At 36.0% G+C, this 18,953-nt stretch overlaps 4 protein-coding genes across 8 annotated transcripts in view; 3 read left to right on the top strand and 1 right to left on the bottom strand.

The window, feature by feature from the left end:
• The first annotated feature begins 80 nt into the window (after positions 1-80).
• Positions 81-3,900, top strand: Nab2 (Nuclear polyadenosine RNA-binding 2). Of its 3 annotated transcripts, none has more exons than XM_089853075.1 (12): positions 81-271; positions 422-464; positions 537-651; positions 722-1,140; positions 1,442-1,906; positions 1,995-2,379; positions 2,452-2,744; positions 2,808-2,958; positions 3,050-3,213; positions 3,295-3,386; positions 3,449-3,586; positions 3,685-3,900. In XM_089853075.1, exons 1-11 carry the CDS (start codon positions 227-229, stop codon positions 3,572-3,574), a joined length of 2,298 nt encoding a protein of 765 aa, XP_089709201.1. In that variant the 5' UTR covers positions 81-226; the 3' UTR covers positions 3,575-3,586; positions 3,685-3,900. The 3 variants fall into 3 exon arrangements, with proteins under 3 accessions (XP_089709201.1, XP_089709202.1, XP_089709200.1); XM_089853076.1 differs by having other exon boundaries at positions 1,986-2,379; positions 2,847-2,958; XM_089853074.1 differs by having other exon boundaries at positions 1,986-2,379.
• A 552-nt stretch (positions 3,901-4,452) lies between these two features.
• Positions 4,453-6,729, bottom strand: LOC149623821 (sphingosine-1-phosphate phosphatase 2-like). Its single transcript, XM_089853077.1, has 4 exons — positions 6,239-6,729; positions 5,963-6,176; positions 5,795-5,884; positions 4,453-5,323 (listed from the first exon to the last, which is right to left on the bottom strand). Exons 1-4 carry the CDS (start codon positions 6,727-6,729, stop codon positions 4,754-4,756), a joined length of 1,365 nt encoding a protein of 454 aa, XP_089709203.1. The 3' UTR covers positions 4,453-4,753.
• Positions 6,730-9,223: 2,494 nt separating this feature from the next.
• On the top strand, positions 9,224-11,381 carry fsd (transmembrane protein fates-shifted). Its single transcript, XM_089853078.1, has 5 exons — positions 9,224-9,555; positions 9,641-9,710; positions 9,785-9,868; positions 9,935-10,211; positions 10,279-11,381. Exons 2-5 carry the CDS (start codon positions 9,653-9,655, stop codon positions 11,003-11,005), a joined length of 1,146 nt encoding a protein of 381 aa, XP_089709204.1. The 5' UTR covers positions 9,224-9,555; positions 9,641-9,652; the 3' UTR covers positions 11,006-11,381.
• Positions 11,382-11,550: 169 nt separating this feature from the next.
• The window catches only part of LOC149623818 (uncharacterized), a 34,735-nt gene continuing 27,332 nt past the window's right edge, over positions 11,551-18,953 (top strand). Inside the window, exon 1 of one of the 3 annotated variants that reach the window (XM_089853072.1) lies at positions 11,551-11,686. Coding sequence is in view for 1 of the 3 variants with exons in the window: in XM_089853067.1 (XP_089709193.1) it covers positions 13,633-13,646 (14 nt within the window). In the remaining 2 variants the exon portion in view is untranslated. Of the gene's footprint in view, positions 11,687-13,617; positions 13,647-18,953 lie in introns of those variants that run through there. The other 2 variants (XM_089853070.1, XM_089853067.1) reach the window with 2 other exon arrangements.

Below are 18,953 nucleotides of genomic sequence, written 5' to 3'. Positions count from 1 at the left end.
CTTTTTCAACAGCACGTGGCTAATCATATTTTGAAAAACGCGCTTCTTTTACATCAGCCAATTAGAAAGAGACCAATGAAATCACGTGGTACACGACTTCCTCCTCTGAACATTTCCGGGCCGAAAGAAGACCTTTGCAACTTTGCATTTAATAATCTTGAAAATTTGCGTGCTAGTTAAGTTTTACGGCTTTAATTTTTGTTAACTTTGGTTATTTAAAGTCAAAATGGCGAGTGGTATCGGTGTTGACGATGTTACTAAGAAGATAAAGGTAAGAAGTCGGATTTTTATTATTTTTGCTAAGCCTTGGCAAGGTTTGTTTGCTCTGGGAGGGTGCTGAAGCTCGTAGGGTGGGCAGTGGGGTACCCGGGCCATTTTTTTTTCAAAATTGTCATAAATGTTTTTAATTTGATGAATTCAGACCGCTATTACAAATAAATTAATCGAACTAGGATCTTACGTTGGTAATTATCAAAATGACAACTTATTTTTCAATTATTAAGGCCCATTTTGAAATCCACGTATGTTTTATTTAGACGAGGATTTACCTGATTATATCATGGTTATGGTTGCAAATAAAAAATCTCAAACTCAAATGACTAATGATCTCAAGCTATTCCTCGGGTCCAATACTCAAAGTTTCACGAGTTGGTTAGTAAGCTAAGATCATGTGACAAAGGTAACATTAGTTAAAGTAAGATGTCTTCAACATTAATTCTAGGCTGCATGGCATATTGGAAACGGTACAAAGTGGTGAGCCTGAAGTGAAAAAGAAAGAGAAAAAACGTAAAGCTACTCCACCAGTGGCTAGCAAACCTAAAGAAAAGGATAAATGGGTTCCGATTGAGACTGAAAGACCAACTTCAACCACCAAAACTAAACCTAAAGTTATAGAAAAAGAAGGCAAAAGTCCAGAGAAAGAGGTTAAAACTAAGGCTAAGACTGCAGAAACTAAATCTAAAAGTCCACAAGCAAAAACTAAGCCTAAATCACTTGAAAATGAAGCCAGGCCTAAATCACCTATAAAAGAGGCTAAAACAAAGGAAATTAGACCTAAAACTCCAGAAAAGGAGGTTGTTACATCAACAGCAGATACCAGAGAAGAAAGTGATGATGTGATATCTTTTAGAACAGAAACAGGTATGAAAAAATTTAACCAAATTGGCCATATGTCTAATCAGCGCCACTAGCGGATGGTCTGAAAACTACTCCCATAGAGTCTAGGTATATTTAAGCGGGTTTGCAGAATTTCCGACAGATGGCGCGGCGTTCGAGCCACCTGGCGGAAATTCTGCAAACCCGCTTAAGTATACCTAGACTCTATGGGAGTAGTTTTCAGACCATCCGCTAGTGGCGCTGATTAGACATATGGCCAATTGGTTTTTTTAAATTTTTTTTTTTTTTAATTTAAATGTTTTCAATATTTTAAACCCTGTTTTAGATGATGTATTTACTAAAGAACTACAACAAGAGGAAGAAAAAGAACTTAGTCCCACCAAAACCATCAAGCCTAAGAAATCAATTACTGAAAGGTTAAACTTAAAATCTAGATCAAGATCACCGGAATCTTCAAACAAAAGAGTCCCTATTTCATTCCCAAAGACCTCTTCTAAAGCTGCAGCCATCAAAATAAGACCTATGCTTCAGAGAAAGGGACCCAGTTCATCCGTTAGCTCTGTTGTACGCAAACCATCGAGACACGGTGATACATCTTACGATGATGAAGAAGAAGAGGAGGAATATGATCCTACAAAACCCTCAGTTGGATCAGTAGCTAGCATTGTTAGAGTCTCGGAAAGAAAATCTAGCATCCCTCTTGAGTTACAAGCCAATAAATTGTTACTCTTTAAAGCAATTGATGACGCCAACAAATCTCTTACAAAGAAAGGCAGCGTTAGAGGATCAGGTAAAGCTTATAGTTAAGTTAGTAAATCAGGGAATACCGAGTCCCATTTTTTAACAAAGATAATCTAACCTTTCTTAAGCTCGTGTAGCTCCTTATAAACCAACACCAATTGAAACAACAACAACAATAACACCAACAGTCAAAGCCACCCCTCCTTTACAAGTCAAAGCGGTACAAACTAACGAAGAAGAGTTTCTTCAAGAGGAAGTTCATAATGAATCGGTTTCGACAGAGACAGAAATACCCGTAAAGACGGTGGTAGAAATGGTTCAAGTTGTATCCCCAATGAAGAAACAAAGTCCAGTTAAGAAGCAGATTGAAACGGTTGTAGAACAACCCGTTATTATCAACCAGGTTTTGGATGAAGTTAACGACAAAGATTTATTAGAGGAAGAAGTTCAGACTGTCATTGTCAGTCCTAAGAAAGGTGTTAAGAGGAAAATAGATGAAGACATAAGCATACCCATGGAAAGGTTTGCAATTTTTCAAAAGTTGCAATTTCAAATTGGGTTAAGAGTAAATTTATTTTGATCTTTCTTTTTTAGCGTTTTATCAGTTCCTGAACAACAGGCGTCTCATACAAGATTCGTAGTCACTTTAGATGGAGTTAATACTAACAGTCTATTCCAAAAACCCGTCATTTTCTCTGATGATATGGAGACCAACCCTTTTCCAAAAAAACGGATTTTCACACCAGTCAATGCTCCTGAAGTTCCCGATGAAGATATGTATGATAATGATTTGGAATTGATTGAAAAATTCAACCCGGATGATGATTTTATTATGGAAGATGAAGAAGATGATGATGATGAGATGATCTGCCTTGATTATGACGGTGGTAAGTTATATAGTAAGACAGTTGATGATTAGAATTGATTGTTCTCTATTGAATTGATCGTAGAAAACAATGTTTTCATACCGACTAATCTTATTGACGAAGATTCTTTTGAAGAGTCTGAATTTGTAGAAAAAAAGAATGTTCGATGCCAATATTGGCCAGCTTGTTCTAGAGGAGATAGTTGTATCTATGTTCATCCTTCAAAACCATGCCGGTATACAGATTAATTATCCTCCCCCCCCCCCTTAAAAAAAGAAAATGGATGGAAAATTTATTTTCCAAATTCTTAAAAATATTTTTTCCAGAAATTTCCCAGCATGCAGTTTTGGCTCAAAATGCATTAACATTCATCCTAACTGCAAATTTGATTCTCAGTGCACTCGTTCTGATTGCCCATTCACTCATGCCTCTAAAAGAAATGGTGCAAGCTCAGCCCCAATTGCTGCAATTCACGTGCAAAATCCAAAATGTAATCTTTGGCTGGTTGAACCATCCGCCATCTTATTTAGTAACTTTTTAATCTCAAAAATTAAATAAAATGTTGTTGCAGTTTTAATACCAACTGCAAAAGCAAGTGTCACTACAGTTTGCAAATTTTTCCCAAAGTGCCAGAATGCAACGTGTCCCTTCATTCATCCAAAAGTACTGATTAACGTTAATTTTTTTTTAACTTTGATTACATGAAAATTAATTATTGTTTACAGCTTTGTCGTTATGGATCATTTTGTAAAACTGCAAATTGTCCCTTTACCCATCCAAAAACTCCGTCAGTTTCAAAATTAAAATGGGTAGCTACAACATCGACAAAAACAGTTACGGAGAAAAGTTAAAAACAACTTTTGGTAATTACTAATTAAGTTTATTAATATTTCTTTCTCCTTTAATACTTTTATGATCTTTCTTAGTTGAATTTAAAATTGCAATTACCGTAATATTTCAGATTAAAAACAGTAGGTACTGATGGGAAATAAAATCATTAATAAAACAACACGTTTAATTGTCAACTGCGCAAGTTACTTTCAACTTGAATATATTCAATTGTAAATACTAAATAATATCATCACTTTTTGTCACTGAATGATGTGAAATGAAATAAGAAAATCATAATTTTATTAAAAATTTGTGAGAGTCCACGCACTAAGGATTTAAGAACAAACTGGCATATATTTCTTGATTGATAGACCTAAAACTTGATAGTAACTAATCAGGGTTCATACAAACCTGGAAAACAGGGAAAAATCGGGAAAATAAATAGTTGATAAAAACCTCATCCAACGATACTAAAAACTTGGGATTTCGTCAAACAGGGGCCTAGTAATTAAGCAAAATGTTTGTGAACATACCCTCCATAGGAATAGCATTACACCCAACTAAGGAGGCTCATAACTCTGGTTCTACTAGAGATACGGGGATGTCCTTTGAGTATGTTATAGTCTAATTTGCCCCCCCCCCCCTCCTTCGTTAACATTGGCTCCATAGGATACTCCATATACAGTAAAACCTGGAAATCTCAGGGAAATTTGTTTTCCAAAAGTTGTATGAACCCTGCTAGTTAAATGCTAGAGATCATTAATTTTTCCTTTTAAATTTAAAAAAAGGCCATTCTTTCAGATGAACGTTTCCTTTAATATCTAGGGGACGGGTTGAAGGGGTACTAAGTCAGATAGTGGACACTTGTTGTTATGTGAATAGTTAAAAATAATACCAGTTTAATTCACATTTTTATTTTATTTTTTTGTACAATTTTAAATGTCTTTAAACAAGTTAACCGGTCATTACAGAAAAATATTCTTTCAAGCATGTCTCGCGTGAATATTATTATTTGGTGGATTAATAATTTAAATATACTGTCTTATATAAATTTTTAGTATAAAATTTTTAAAGATATAGGTACATTTTTGATCATTCAAAGATGATGATCAAGTTTTTAAGGAGCCAAAAAAAAAAATGAACTATAACTGTACTGAAACTGAAAGTAAGTACAAGATGGTATATAAAATCTGTGAAGGTCAAACTTCAGTATGCATAGTGATCCTTTCAATGTTCAATAACCGAAATACAAAGGGACAAAGATAGGTAATTACAATACCCATACAGAAATAAGTCATAAATTTAGTTGGTAGTTCGACAACGGGTTTCTGTTTTGTTTTCGGGTCCCTGGGATCTAATTTCAGGGAAAAACACACTAAACCACTGATGAAACTTTTCACAAAAGCCCTAGTGGCAACTATGCACAAGATCCCGATTGAAGCTCTTAAAAGGGCCAAACCAATGACGTTATAATCAGGCCACATGATTTGATAAGGCGGGGGCAAACCGGGTCTGCCAATAATACCTAGGTGGTAATTAAGCCACGAACCGGTGGAAAATCCAGCACCCGTAGCCATGATAGTGGTAGTATCCCCTCTTGCTGGTGTCCATCGATCAGAATGAGGGTAAAAGTAAGCTAGAACTGCCAGTATTGTAAAAGTGAAGATGGGGGAATACGTGTAGGTTAGTTGGAAATGGTCAATGGTGTCAACCATGGGAAATGCAATTAGCAACAAAATTATGACGAGAATTAACCCGCAAAGAACATCCTAGGGAAGACATTTGAATAAAAATTAAGTAAAAAATATAATAATCTGACAAAATTAAGAATCATTCTAGTTTTTCTGATTGGTATTTGCAGAAGTGAGATGAGACTAGAAGTGAAGGGCTCTAGCATTGATAGTAGATCCTGGTACTAGTGAACAAATTTGAGGATTTTATGCCGCTTCCCACGCGCCTACGCTAGAGAGAAAAAAATTGCTCGAGTTCCAAAACATTTCTTACCCCCTTCCCCTCAACCTAAAGCCGCGGAACACGGACGCAGGTGCTGGAATCTAGTTCGGCCGTCTGCCACCGCGAGCGTCTCACGTTTTGGAGGGAAAATTCTGAAACCGCCACCAGAGGGCCAACCGTTGGTGTGCTATCAAGAATATTCACTTTCGCCAAGTGAAGAATTTGGTTACCTCGATACTTCTGGTCTCATCTCACTTCTGGTATTTGTTATTTAAAAGACTACATACAAGAACAGTATGCATCCCCAAATATAAACGACTCATACAGACTAGAACACACCATGCAATGGCTATTGATAAGCCAATTATAAATGGATACTGCAAAATCAAAATAAATGATGTTAAATTAAAACTTGATTAAACAAATGTACACTGGGATGGGTTCCAATAAAATACCTCGTATCTTTGCATAGTGAATATCAAAAGAGAGAAGGGGACAGCGACACCAATCATAGCGTGTGTTGAAGGCATTCCAAACTCTTTTGAGTATTCTGGTTCAAATTGAACTACAGGAGGTGCTGAAGGCCGAGGCCAACGTATTATATCCTTCAATGCTTGTCCAATATACATAACAAACACCCAAACATTAACAACTCTCCGACAAACAGCACTGTAAAGTATAGTTGTCAACAACTCGGAGCTTGAAACAAAAAACCTTGAAATTTACATTACCCATCAATATTCCAGAACCAAAATGGAAAAAATGAGGCGTAGAAAAGTTCGTAACCCAAGCTAGCACCGAAACTGAAGAGGTAATACCAAAACATATTGTCTATTGTATAATCCACTGGAGATAACTCGGTTTCCGAATCTGATACCAGCTCATCCCCACTTGATGAACCGATGCTGCTAGCATTACTGACATTTCTAAAGTGACGTGACCTAATTTCTGGAACTTGTAACGCCGACGTTACGTGATTTTGATCGTATTTGACAGAACCGTTACTAATGGTGCCATTAATTTCAGATTTGGGTACACACCCATTAAGTTGACCGGCACCTTTGATACTAGGCCTTGCCAGAATTTGGGTGCCTTCGTTTACAGAGTTATTTATATTAATTCTACGAATACCGAAGTAATTTTGAAATTTTGCCACGACGTATGGGCTTTTTAACTCTTCTATAATTAAATTTACCGTGGAAATATCCCATTTTCTAGTCATAATTGCCCGCCGAACATGAAACTTAGGCCTAATAAAAACCAAAAATAATTGCGAATACGATTACGAAGACGTTAGTCACGTTTTTTAAATCCCCCTGCCGTCCACACTCTCAGATCATGGATAAAGGATGCCCGTGAAAAACATTCTACGCTCAATAGAATAGGATGTGCAACTCCCTATATTAAAAAGTAGATAAGTCGATACTAGCGCCGCCTGGCTACCAGCGCTGGAAACCCTCGCGGGAAAAATAAAAAATACTGGACATGGAAAAATAAGCATAAACCCGGTTTTGCTTCTAGCAGACGACGCTAAGGAAAAAAATATCGACGGTACTACGGTAGCGCGTGTTTTTTTCTCATGTCTAGTATTTTTATTTTTCCAGCGCTGGTAGCCAGGCGGCGCTAGTATCGACCATAGTCGACTTTTCTACTTTTTAGTATAGGGAGTTGCACATCCTATTTAGCGTCGAATGTTTTTCATGCGTATCCTTCATCCCAATTGAAACCTCATTTCTTCCCTGGTCAAAAGTTGACCATAATGATCATTCTCGTAATGCTTTGCTAAAGGCTGACTAGCGTTCGAATCGGACGGCACAACTATTGGGCCGGAATCTATGAAATGATCAAACTTTTCATTTTTATTATGAAATTCGGTAGAAAAATACATTTTGTAAGTTTATATAAAAAAACCAGCAATTACACCTCCAGCTTGTTTTAATGTTTGTGCAACGTCACTACTACGTCATAGGTTTACTGCAGGGAAAACATCATTCAGGGTCAAAAATCAAGCTGTCAGCTTGGGTGTGTGAATATGGATGAATTGGCCTTTATTATTTCTGGCGTCAAAAATAACTACTCTCCCATTTTAAAAATTTGCTCGTAGAAAGGCAGGAAACTCGAACGACCCGTATATATCAGCCAGTCTGTCGCTCTCTTTGTAATAGCATAAGTTTATAACTTATCTTCGTAGATAAGTTATAAACTTATGGTAATAGAAATGGAGCAACCACAAAAAGAAAGGGACCAGCTGGTATATTCAGGGATTTACGAGAGGTTTTCTGTGGGCGCTGCCATAACCTGTCGGCGGCCTTTAGTTAGTGGCTGACATTGCCTGCTCCTAGGCAGGGGCGTTCCGAAGGGACAAGGTTTTGGGGGGGAGCCCACCAAATTTTGCCAACTTGAAACCAAAAATTTGCCAAGCGACACGTAGTAAGGTAGTATCATGTTACTCTGTTTCGTAAAACAGTTTTGGAATGAAAATCCCTGACTAAATTTATCTTACTATGTTGCCAACACTCTTTCAAAGCAAATCACTTCACTGATTTCCTTCTGTTTGTAATTAAAGACTTTATAAAAGTGTGTCTTGTAATGAACCACCGTCTATAAGTTGATATAATGAGATCAAACGCTCCTTCGTACAATGAATATTGTAAATTGACTTGAATCATTTTGACAAGAGTCGTTAAATTGTTATAGGTATAAGAATACTATTTTGTTTGAATAGAATCCCATTAAAATTATATTCGGAGCGAGCGAAGCGAGCTCCGCGATTTTTTGGCTCTGCTCAAATCTCTGATTCCGGTCACTCTGATACTGTTTTCCAGAATTTCAATTTCACTCCAAAATATTTTTCCCTGACATTTCTCTGGCCTTTTAGGTCCATTTTCAATTTCCCTGAGCTTCATTTTGCCAAGTGAGCGTCAATTTGCCAACTCGACAAAACTTTAGGGGGGGAGCCTCCCCCCTGTCCCCCCCCCCAAGGGATCGCCCCTGCTTCTAGGAAAGGCATTAACGAATGACTTCCAGCCCGGTGTTAATGAAACTCTACGCTCTTGAGCCGCGGTTATCACTTGTTCAGGATGTAGAAACAACGATGACATCGAACCGAACCGAGGAAGAAGTGAAGTTAAAGAAGTGAAGTTTACTTGGGAGGTGACGGAAGGGGTTTTGGGGTCAAGTCACCTCCGGCGGACACGGGGCAGTCGGCACCTTTATGGTAGGATCGCCGACATGTGTCGTATTCCTTCATTCTCAGTCGCCACGAAGCTTGGCTTACAGGAGTTCGCCACTCTCCCGACCTGAAAGTAACACTGTTGTTCTTCGGTTTATGGCTGCGGCATTCTGTCGTTGCGGAATTAAAGTGTGAGAAACGGCGCCTCTAGCGGTGGTTGATTTGCGTAATATTTTTTTAATAAGTTTTTGATTTTTATTATAAAATTCGGTAGAAAAAGACATTTTGTAAATTTAGATAAAATCAAGCAATTAAAGTAGTGCTTTCAATTACACAGCTAATTAGGAAATAAAAATCAATTTTTAAGTCGGTCATCAACGCCACCTTTGAGAGACGATGACACCATTTCCTATTTGTCACTCTTAAACCATGGATTTATAATAGAAGCTTACGCTTCCTGGATATTTCACTGTAGCCTTCAGTAAGTCATTTTGATTTTAAACACATTTATGTCATAAAAATTCGCGCGGATGGGGACTGGGGGGGCTGATGACGTAGAAATTGAGGCAAACTTTTTTCTCTCGGCGCGCGTGCACGCGCGCTTTTCTAAAAATTGTTTCGCGCGCGCTATTAAAAATTAAAATTCAAGCGCGTGAAAAACTTCCACCCCCCTCTGAATTTGCCTCAAATTCTACGTCACAAACGCGCCTGCCAGGCTCCTACTAGCTCGCGCCAGTTCAGACGAGGAATAAATGTTGTGCGCGTTTTAAGGCGAGTGGAATATCCAGGAAGCGTAAGCTTCTATTATAAAATATAAATCCATGCTTAAACACGTGACTTGTTTGGGCAGCGCCGCGGCTGTGAGAAATAGTTTGCGTAAGGTTTAATATTGTTATGATTTTGTTACTGAGGGCGGTAAGAAATTAAAAGATATTAATCGGATGTAATTAATGTTTTCTAGTTTTTTCATAAGATGCCAAGGAAGGGTAGAATTGATAGCAAACATATTCGCAAAGAACCTTCTCAATCAGGTTGGTGGCCAAGGCTTAGTGGTTTATATTTGTTAAAAACTTGTTAAACGAAGTTTAATTTTAATTATTTTTAGATATAACTCTCGAAGACTTTGCAAATGCTAAAAAAGGTACTCAGCGTCTCAGAAAATCAGCTGCCAATTCTATTATTCGAGAAGGTATTGCATTAAGAATGTAATTGTCATTATATAGTCTTGCATTTACCTTTACATTTTGATTTTTAGTTAAAGAGTGTACCACAACTGACTGCAACGAATGGGAAGAAACTGACTCTGAAACCGAATTAAGTGGATCTCCAAGACATGTTAAAAGCCGACGTAGACGTCGCCAAAGTTCTACAACTGTAGAAGATTGTTTCCAAGGTCAAACATACCCAGTAGACATTTGGTTTCTCTTGGGACGTTTTATCCAACCTGAAGACATTAAAGTGTTTGCGTGTATTTGTAAAACATCTTATTACGTTACTTCAACGTATAAGTTTTGGATTTCTCTTTACAAAAGGTTGGAAAGGGTAATATTTTGAATTATAGAATTATAGTGAACTTTTTATTCTTTTTTTAATTTTAAGGTATTACAGCCCAAACATCAAAATTCCAAATCATCTTCAACCAATTCAAATTGACAGACCCAACTGCATCAAAACCAATGTAGTTCGAGCTTTGTTTTACATTTACCCTCCATTTAGCAAAAGAACAAATCGTCCTGGCATGCATATAGTGTCCAACGCTACCGATATTGGTAGCAATTTGCTAAAATTAATATGCAGCTCAGTTTGGCACTGTCATATTTTAGATCAACAAAAATGGCACTTTTTCTTCAAATTTGATACGACTGTTGTCAGAAAATTGAGACGGAATTTTCAGACTTTGCCAGCTTTAGATTTTGACGATGATAGTTGGGATAATGATACTTTGGACTGGGATGCCAGTTTTCGCAGCAGCGGTATTGTGGCAAACCCTGATGAGGGTTACCGCGTATTGAGGATTAGTTGCGACCATTTTGTTGACATTCCACCTTCAGTTATGGGAGCTAGATTAGGCGAATTTAAAACTACATTGAGTAGAGACTTAAGGGGCCATCATGTTCAACTATTTTTCACTGCCAATAGTTACGAGTGCAATAAGGGTTATTCAAATAACAATTCCCAGACAATTTCTGCGAGAAACAGTCGTAACAGTTTCTCTAACGTGATAGACTTTAATCCCGCTGATAGCGTGCGAGTTTTACAATGGTGGGACCCGGAATTCCCTCGACCTAAGGAGACGGATCCCAATCTTTCCAAATCTTTATTATAAACTTATTTATTGTTACGCTTCATTCTCCTTTTTGTGTCTAAGTTTTAAGTTCACGAGCAAACTCAAGTGGAGTTTAATTATGATAATAAAACAAACAAAAAACTTAAAAGATCAGCATTAAATCATTTAAGTGTCTCGAAATAATTTGACTTAATTATTTAGCATATTTAAATATTTCAAGGAATGTCTATTAATTTAATAACTATTTCGTAAGCACTATTAAATTGACTATATAGTACAGTAATATAACTTGATTTAATATCTATTTAATTAAGTCTAATTATATCAGGCGCGATCGTTAACCATGTTAAATGAAACATAAATGTAAAGGAATATGTTTAAAACTGTGATGAGCATTAAAAGAATGTGATAAATATTTCTCTTTATTCAATTTATTATTTTAAACGTATTGGCATTATTTCAAAACATTGCAATTCCGCCAAATTTCAGCATTATTTATACTTCCATATATATAAAGAACTGATCTGAGCTGAACCGTATGGTTGAGTTTGTGACGTAACGAGTGCGGAGTTCTTCAAATTTTAGCAGAAATGTTAGATTCAAGATGTCGAAAGGAAAGTTTATGCCGTGTCTGAATGACTTAAGTTTAATTAGGAATTGACGCGAAGTTATTTGTTCGAAAACACCATTGGTGGATCGTCTATTTGTCAGCTTTCAATGGTATGTAAGAGAAATTTATTTAATTTACAAATCATGGAAGACACGAATCGCGAAAGGTAAGAGCCAAGGCTTATGGAAAACCACTGGCCTAATTAATTCATTACGGCAAAATAATCTTAAATGCACATTTATATAGGTAAAATTGTAGCTTATATAAACAAATATATATGAAAAATAAGCCGTATGATCGCCCATTATAAAAAAAAGAAAAAAAAGGCATCATATTTAACTTTAACTTATAAATGATAATCTGGTGAACTATTTGAATATGTATTGTGGGCTCAAGCCGGTGTCGTAACCAATATACAAACATTTTAGAATAATATCGGATATTTAATCGCGTTGTATACAACTGTACGCGAGTAGAAAACAATTATTTGGAAAATATGTGTAAGCAGTTTCAACAGAAAGATTTTACATAAATCTGTCAGAGAAAATCAAGCCATTTCCGGGATTGGGCAAAACTGGTAAAAGCTCCGACCCATTAAAGCTCGCAAAGTACACTATAGAATTTCTTCTTTTCCATAAAATTCCATTTTGGAAATTGGATCGTACGGGGAGGGGGAGGGAAGGACTTGGAATTATGTTTAGAGAGGACGTTTCCCACACAAAACTGAAAACTCTAATATCCATTTCAATACCCGCCTTTTAGACGTCGCTTCTCATTAACCCTGAAAAGATACTCGCCAATATGTCATTCCAATTTAATAAAACATCAAAACTTAGAGAAAGGAAAGATGGCATAAAATCCGCAAAATAGACAAAAATCGATTGCCAGAGAGGTTTGAGATAAGAGAGATTTAAATTACGAGCATTTTTTCATTTAGAACCCATTCTTCAGCGACATAAACATCGGCACTAAAGTTATGTAACTGTTTTAGCAGCGAATAATTAACAAGAAAGGCGAAAGCTTCGCTAAAATATTGAGATGGGAAGGGGAAAATGTTTAATAAGAGTAATTGGGGTTTACAAATAATTTCACCGAGGTGCAGGACATTAACCTTATGTTATTACTACATATTTTTTTCTCATTTTGTTAAAACGTTTCCGGTATTTTGATATGGTAATTGTTACACGTACATGCCCACTAGAACTACTTGAATTATTTTAGGATGAAACTTTACTTAGCCTAATGCTTATTTCACCCGCCATCCTTGACTACAATTCACTTTAGACGAAATTGGGGCTACATTTGAAGCTATCAGTTTCCCATTAGTGGTTAAGATTAGATGAAAGGATTCCACAAATCGCTGGCCACGAGTAAAATTGTTTTACCCGTTCTCTGGTGGTGCACTGCTAGCGCTACTGCCAGAGCACAGGCGGATTTTCCCAGAACTAAATGCTTTTCCTCAAACTTTCTCCCTCTATTACACTACACTTCACTTCACTTCACCCAGACCCAATAAATCTCTCTATTGGTAATTCGAAGATTTAAAATACCATTGTAAATTTTTTCTTTCTCCAATCGCTTGCATTTAAAAATTAGCGCTGTTCTTCTGTCTCTGTAAAGCTAGATTGCGAGAGGGTTATTTTTTGGGGGGTTTTTGTAGAAGAGAAGTTCGTAGGAAGAAGCGTTTCGTACGGTAACCATGACAACCATGTATGTTCTCCGACCAATAGTATCGTCCCATCCTTTTCCTAGGACGGGTAAAGGGAAGGGTTCTCTTCCTCCACAGGTTAATCGTACCGAAGAGAACTTTTACATAAGTATCTTACCTCCCCGTCTCTCTCTCTCACTTTCCGTATCTTTTGGTTACCCCGGCCAAACCACACGCGCCGCAAACATTGCCGCTTTTTCTCAAAAGTTTTAAGAAGTTTTTACAATCCCATTTCAAAAGAAATTACTTTTTCTCAGCGAGAGAGAGAGGAAAAGAAAGTTTAATTTGCAATCAGTCAACTGATTGGTTATAGTATAGTTAGATTAACTTAAAATTTAAAATTCACAAATGAAAATTACTGGGTAAGTTAAGTATAGCGTTGTGGATATTTTGATTGCCGTGATATTGTGTAAGCTTTTTTTATTTTAAATTTAGTTTCATATAATTTTGAAATACCAATGCATGATTGGTTTTATTTAATTTTTAACGCGCTTAAAATAACTCGGGGTGATTATGAGTTCTAACGAGTACATCTAAGAGATTTAAATTGCTAATTTAGCTCATTATCTTTGAGGTTTTTAAAATTCCAAGCTCCTGTTGTACAAAATTTTAAAATATCAACAATATTTTTGGGATAGTTTTATAAATATTTTCCCGTATACCCAAAGGTATCGTTACGGGGTTTCAAACATATTCCCAATCCTTGAATTTAACAGTTCAATTTCAAAAGCGTAACCTACATATCTTTTGTTTATTCCAAATCTCCTTACTCGCTCCCGACACCTTTACTTTTGTATAAATATATTCACGGGCACCCTTAGAAAGGTTAAAATTCTTCCCAGAAAGGTCAGTTTTCAACGTGAATTTCAATCCAGTCAAAATTCGGTTGAGCGCAACACCGACCTGTAAAAGATTATATTTATTATTTTCTATTTTTTTTTCTTTTTCTTTGGGTGCCACGAAGGTGTAAGTGGATTTTCCGAGTCTTTTAGAGCTCTAGTATCTATTCTGTCGTCTAGTTGTAAATATTTAAATAACTTCTAGAGGTTATGTTGGTATTATTATACCTGTATAGAAAGAGGATTATTGTAATGGCGAAAAAAAGGTCCCTTTTCTTATATTTTAAAAAAAAAGAAAAATAAAACAAAACAAAACAACCTTTTTTTTCGTAGGGAATTTTGTTGTTAGGGTTGGAAACTTGGGAGAATAATCCACTAATGGCCTCTATCCCAAAATCGTTACACATTTTCTTGGCCGTAAATTTGTTAAAATGACATTTAAGGCAAATATCATTAAAAATGCATGCTAGATTCGGATTAAGTCGGTTAAACGGTTTCAGCACGGTTATAATAATGATGCCCAAGTTAAAACATAAAACAGTTTAAAGTATTTTGATCGATTTTGAAGGTTAAAGTTTATTTCGAAAAATGTTTTCGGTAATCTTTAAGGTGCTAAGTCTAACTACAATTTTGATTTAAGAAGAGTGTGAATATACAAATATATTAAAAAATAAAATCATGGTTTAATTCTTAATTTAAAGAGAGCATTATTAATTAGTTCAATCTCATATAGGAATGAATCAAATACATTTTATTATGCGCTATGCTATTCGGTGAAATTATAAATTTAAAATCCAGGCTCCAATATATTTCAGAGTTACGTGTATCTTTCAATTTATTAAAAACCCAAAAAAAAATTAAAATCCCTTTTTTATTCTTAAGTTCACGTGAACCTGATCAACGCTATTTTCTTTACTAGATTTAACATTGAGTATGGTCTAATATTGGCCTATTTTTTTCAATCGCGTTTGAATACAACCATTGACCTTATTGACAGGTATAAAACATCGCCGAGATTAATACTCGTGTACTCGAATAACATTAGTTGCTATGCCAAACATATTTCCTTTTACACAACCGTAATATATACCTTGCATCGAATAAAAGCAATTTCATCTGGGACCAATCAGAAACAACCATGCCCATTATCTTTCAATATCACGATAATGTTTTATTTCTAATAATTATATATCGTACCGAAAAGAGTTTCCTTTTTATACTTTTAGTGCGTGATTTAAAAATGGAAAACAATGTCAGTAACACTCGGTTGTTTTACCGAAAAAAAAAGATTAAAACGAGAAATAAAATAAAAACATTTATTTCCAAGTATGAATTCATTTTATTTTCGTTATGAAAATGAGGAGATCGACTGTGCCAGGGATAGATTTAATTTTAGAAGTAGGAATGGAGAACAGTGTTATCTGGGCGCGCGTCAAAGTCCCGGACCCCCTTCCACGGGACGGAGGGGTATGAAAGAAGAGGCGGGTCATAGCGACAGAGGTAAAAAGGATTTAATTTTAGAAGTAGAATGGAGAACAGAGTAATATGGGCGCGCGTTAGAGTCCCGGACCCCCTTCCACGGGCGAGGATGCCCATTTCCGCACAATTTTCGAGAATCATAGCCCAATTCCGCACACTTTTTATGGCCCATTTCCGCACAGGTTTTACATTGAAATTTTAGTTCACCATTTTTTACCATAGCCCATTTCCGCACAGTTTGCAAATAAATTTTATTATTTTCTTGTCGAATAGGTTTTTCTTCGATTCGTTTAGGGTTAGGTTTGGTTCGATTTGGTTCGTTTAGGGTAAGGTTTGATTCGGTTCGTTTAGGGTTAGGTTCGGTTCCGTTGGGGTTAAGTTAGGTTTGGTTCGGTTCGGTTAGGGTTAGGTTAGATAAAGTTCGGTTTGGTTAGGGTTAGGTTAGATAAAGTTCAGTTCGGTTAGGGTTAGGTTAGATAAAGTTCGGTTCGGTTAGGGTTAGGTTAGATAAAGTTCGGTTCGGTTCGGTTAGGGTTAGGTTAGATAAAGTTCGGTTCGGTTAGGGTTAGGTTAGATAAGTTTCGGTTAGGTTAGGTTTTGGCTAGAATAGGTTCGGTTAGGTTAGAGGCATGCTATTAAACTTGTGATTTGACCATTGCAATATCGCTATCAATATTGATATTGTGTGTATTGATAGACGTAAGCTTTAAGCCAAGTGTGGTTTTGTTAAAAAATAGAAGTAAAAGGAACATTTTTTAATTCCGTTTGTAAAATCTGCATTAAAAATAAATCTATCGTTAAATAGCATCAATAATTTTATAAACATAAAACCTTATAATTTGGCTATTATCGGTCCAATGGACCAGCAGCATAAGTTTAAAGTTAATCAACAAGAAAGTAAAAAAAAAATTTTTGGCAAACTGTGCGGAAATAGCTATGAAAAATTGTGCGGAAACGGGCTATAGGTTTTTAAGGTGTGAAAAATAAATCTGTGCGGAAACGGGCGACCACCTCCACGGGACGGAGGGGTATGAAAGAAGAGGCGGGTATTAGCGACTGAGCCAGGGATAGATTTAATTTTAGAAGTAGGAATGGAGAACAGAGTAATCTGGGCGCGCGTCAAAGTCCCGGACCCCCTTCCACGGAACGGAGTGGTATCAAGCGACAGAGGCGGGTCATAACGACAGAGATAAAGAAGGATTACGTATTTTTCGCCGTCGCCGTCAGTAACGTCATCAAAACGTAGTTTAAGTGAGCCAATAAGATAATTTAAACTTTTCGTTACGTGTTGGAGGGAGCTAGGGTCTCTATACTGGGCTTATGAGTCGGACTGAAGTAAATACTAACCGTTCACCATTCCTACTTCTAAAATTAAATCTATCCCTGACTGTACCAAAGATCCTTAAACTAACTATAATGATTAGTTAATTTCGAGTAAATACTTCTTACTTTTAAATAATGGCGCCTATGGTTAAGAATAAATAGGATTAGATACTGTTACTTTTTTGTCTGTGCACCCGTGCTTCGAGAGCTATTCGCATTTAACGACACATCGTCAATAAGTAAATTCTAGGCGACTTTTTACTGCAAGATAGTAATGATGCCTATTGTAATAATTAATGGTAAAATCTCTAATATATTTAATGAGAAAGACTATATCAAAAAAGCATCTAAGCTATATTGCAATTTAAAAACAAACATCTTACTTGATGTTCAAAGGTTGTAAATATTTAAAATAGTCCTAATATTTACGGTGTCTGAATGTTTTAGTATTTTTCTAATTTCCAAGATGACTGAGCTCATTAGCAAAATGTTTTAGATAGCGTTTGTAAGTAAGGTCATGGCCCACTTAGATTACCGTCGAAAGAAATTTATCCAAGTTGGCCAAATTCCCCGCAAAATGTCCAAATGTATCACCAGTCAATGATCGAGTGGATTTTTACAAATATACATTTTGATTTGATTTTATATCGGACAACTTTAATAGAAACCGGAATTATTGACTTAATTCTTCGTAATCAGGCTTTGAACTTGGAACTTGTACCTTTGAGTCCCCTTGACGTTTCTTACGATTAGATCGGATCAAGCTATGACTTATGCATTAGATTCATTTGAATTCCAAATATGTTTCAGGCGAAATTGGGCTCTCGAATTTTATATATAGACTCTATTAAGATAATATCTACTTTTAAAATCGACGGCAATCTAACTTATTTAAAATAATACAGTGTAATATTGTTATTTATTTAAGTTTTTATAACTATAGTTTCCCCCGAGCTAGGCCATTATTGAGTTAATAATTCACAAAAAAAAACCCGGGAACACTGTCACGCCATAAAGTTGTTAAAGGCGGCAAAAATCTCTGAAAATTAAAGTATATACGTTTTTGAAGCTCATTAAATAAATACGGTATAATTTTATGGATTGACTTTGAAATGGTTGAAAATGGCTATTTTTTTATTCATCCCAAACACGGTACTTAGATATCCAAAAAACTTTTCAAACACGAGTAAAGTTTGAGCTTCTATTTTTAAAAAGGAATTGTTTCTGCACGAAGCTTTAAATATGTCAGTATAATCCTTCGACCATAAGTTTATAAGATATGTTACTTCCATAAGTATGACACTTCCTATACTTCGTAATGCTAGAGACTTACAGCTCGAGCTAGTTCGAAAACGACAAGCGAGAATTGACTACACTCGCTTTTGCAGTCCATCTTCCTATTTAGTCTGTACTTAACAGCGCCTCACCAGGCGTCGCTTTCATGACAAACCAGTGATAAACTTATGGAATATATGTTATGAACTTATGTCCTTACGTATAATTTATCTTTTCCTAATTCCTAATAAGAGCTATTTGACAAAAAGGGAAAGACAAATGAATTTCGAGGAAAAACGTTGTACACAAACATTTTCCGTCTGTCCCTTAGGGGATATCTAGTTTTATTAATTCCAAAGATAAATTTATCCTATTAAAACTATGGAGGCGGAAGAGAGGTAGTAAGTTCCCAGTAGGGACTTTAAGCTATTTGACTAAAATTATTGACATTCTCCCGAAGAGAATCCATCCCTTATTTGTTTTGATAAAATAATTAAATCTTGAAAAATTTAACATAACAAATGACGTGTCATTCGGTGTTGTAGTTTCCTTGTAATTAAATTAAAATTATAATTTTCAAAAGGCCCCGAAATCGTAACGGAGGCAGTGACGTGGTAGACGTTTTGTAATTTTTTTTATCTTCTACTGGTTTAATCAAACCTTACTAATCCGAGTCTCAACCTAGAGTTGTTGTAGCTAAAGTTAATTTCTTAACTTCTCTAGTAAAAGGGTATAAACCCATGCAGGAACGCG

The sequence above is a fragment of the Phalangium opilio genome, unplaced genomic scaffold (assembly GCF_054372755.1).
Source record: "Phalangium opilio isolate 3A_F unplaced genomic scaffold, DU_Popi_V2 ptg000113l_1, whole genome shotgun sequence".
In the NCBI taxonomy this organism is placed as follows: Eukaryota; Metazoa; Arthropoda; class Arachnida; order Opiliones; family Phalangiidae; genus Phalangium; species Phalangium opilio.
This window is presented reverse-complemented; position numbering and strand designations above follow the sequence as displayed.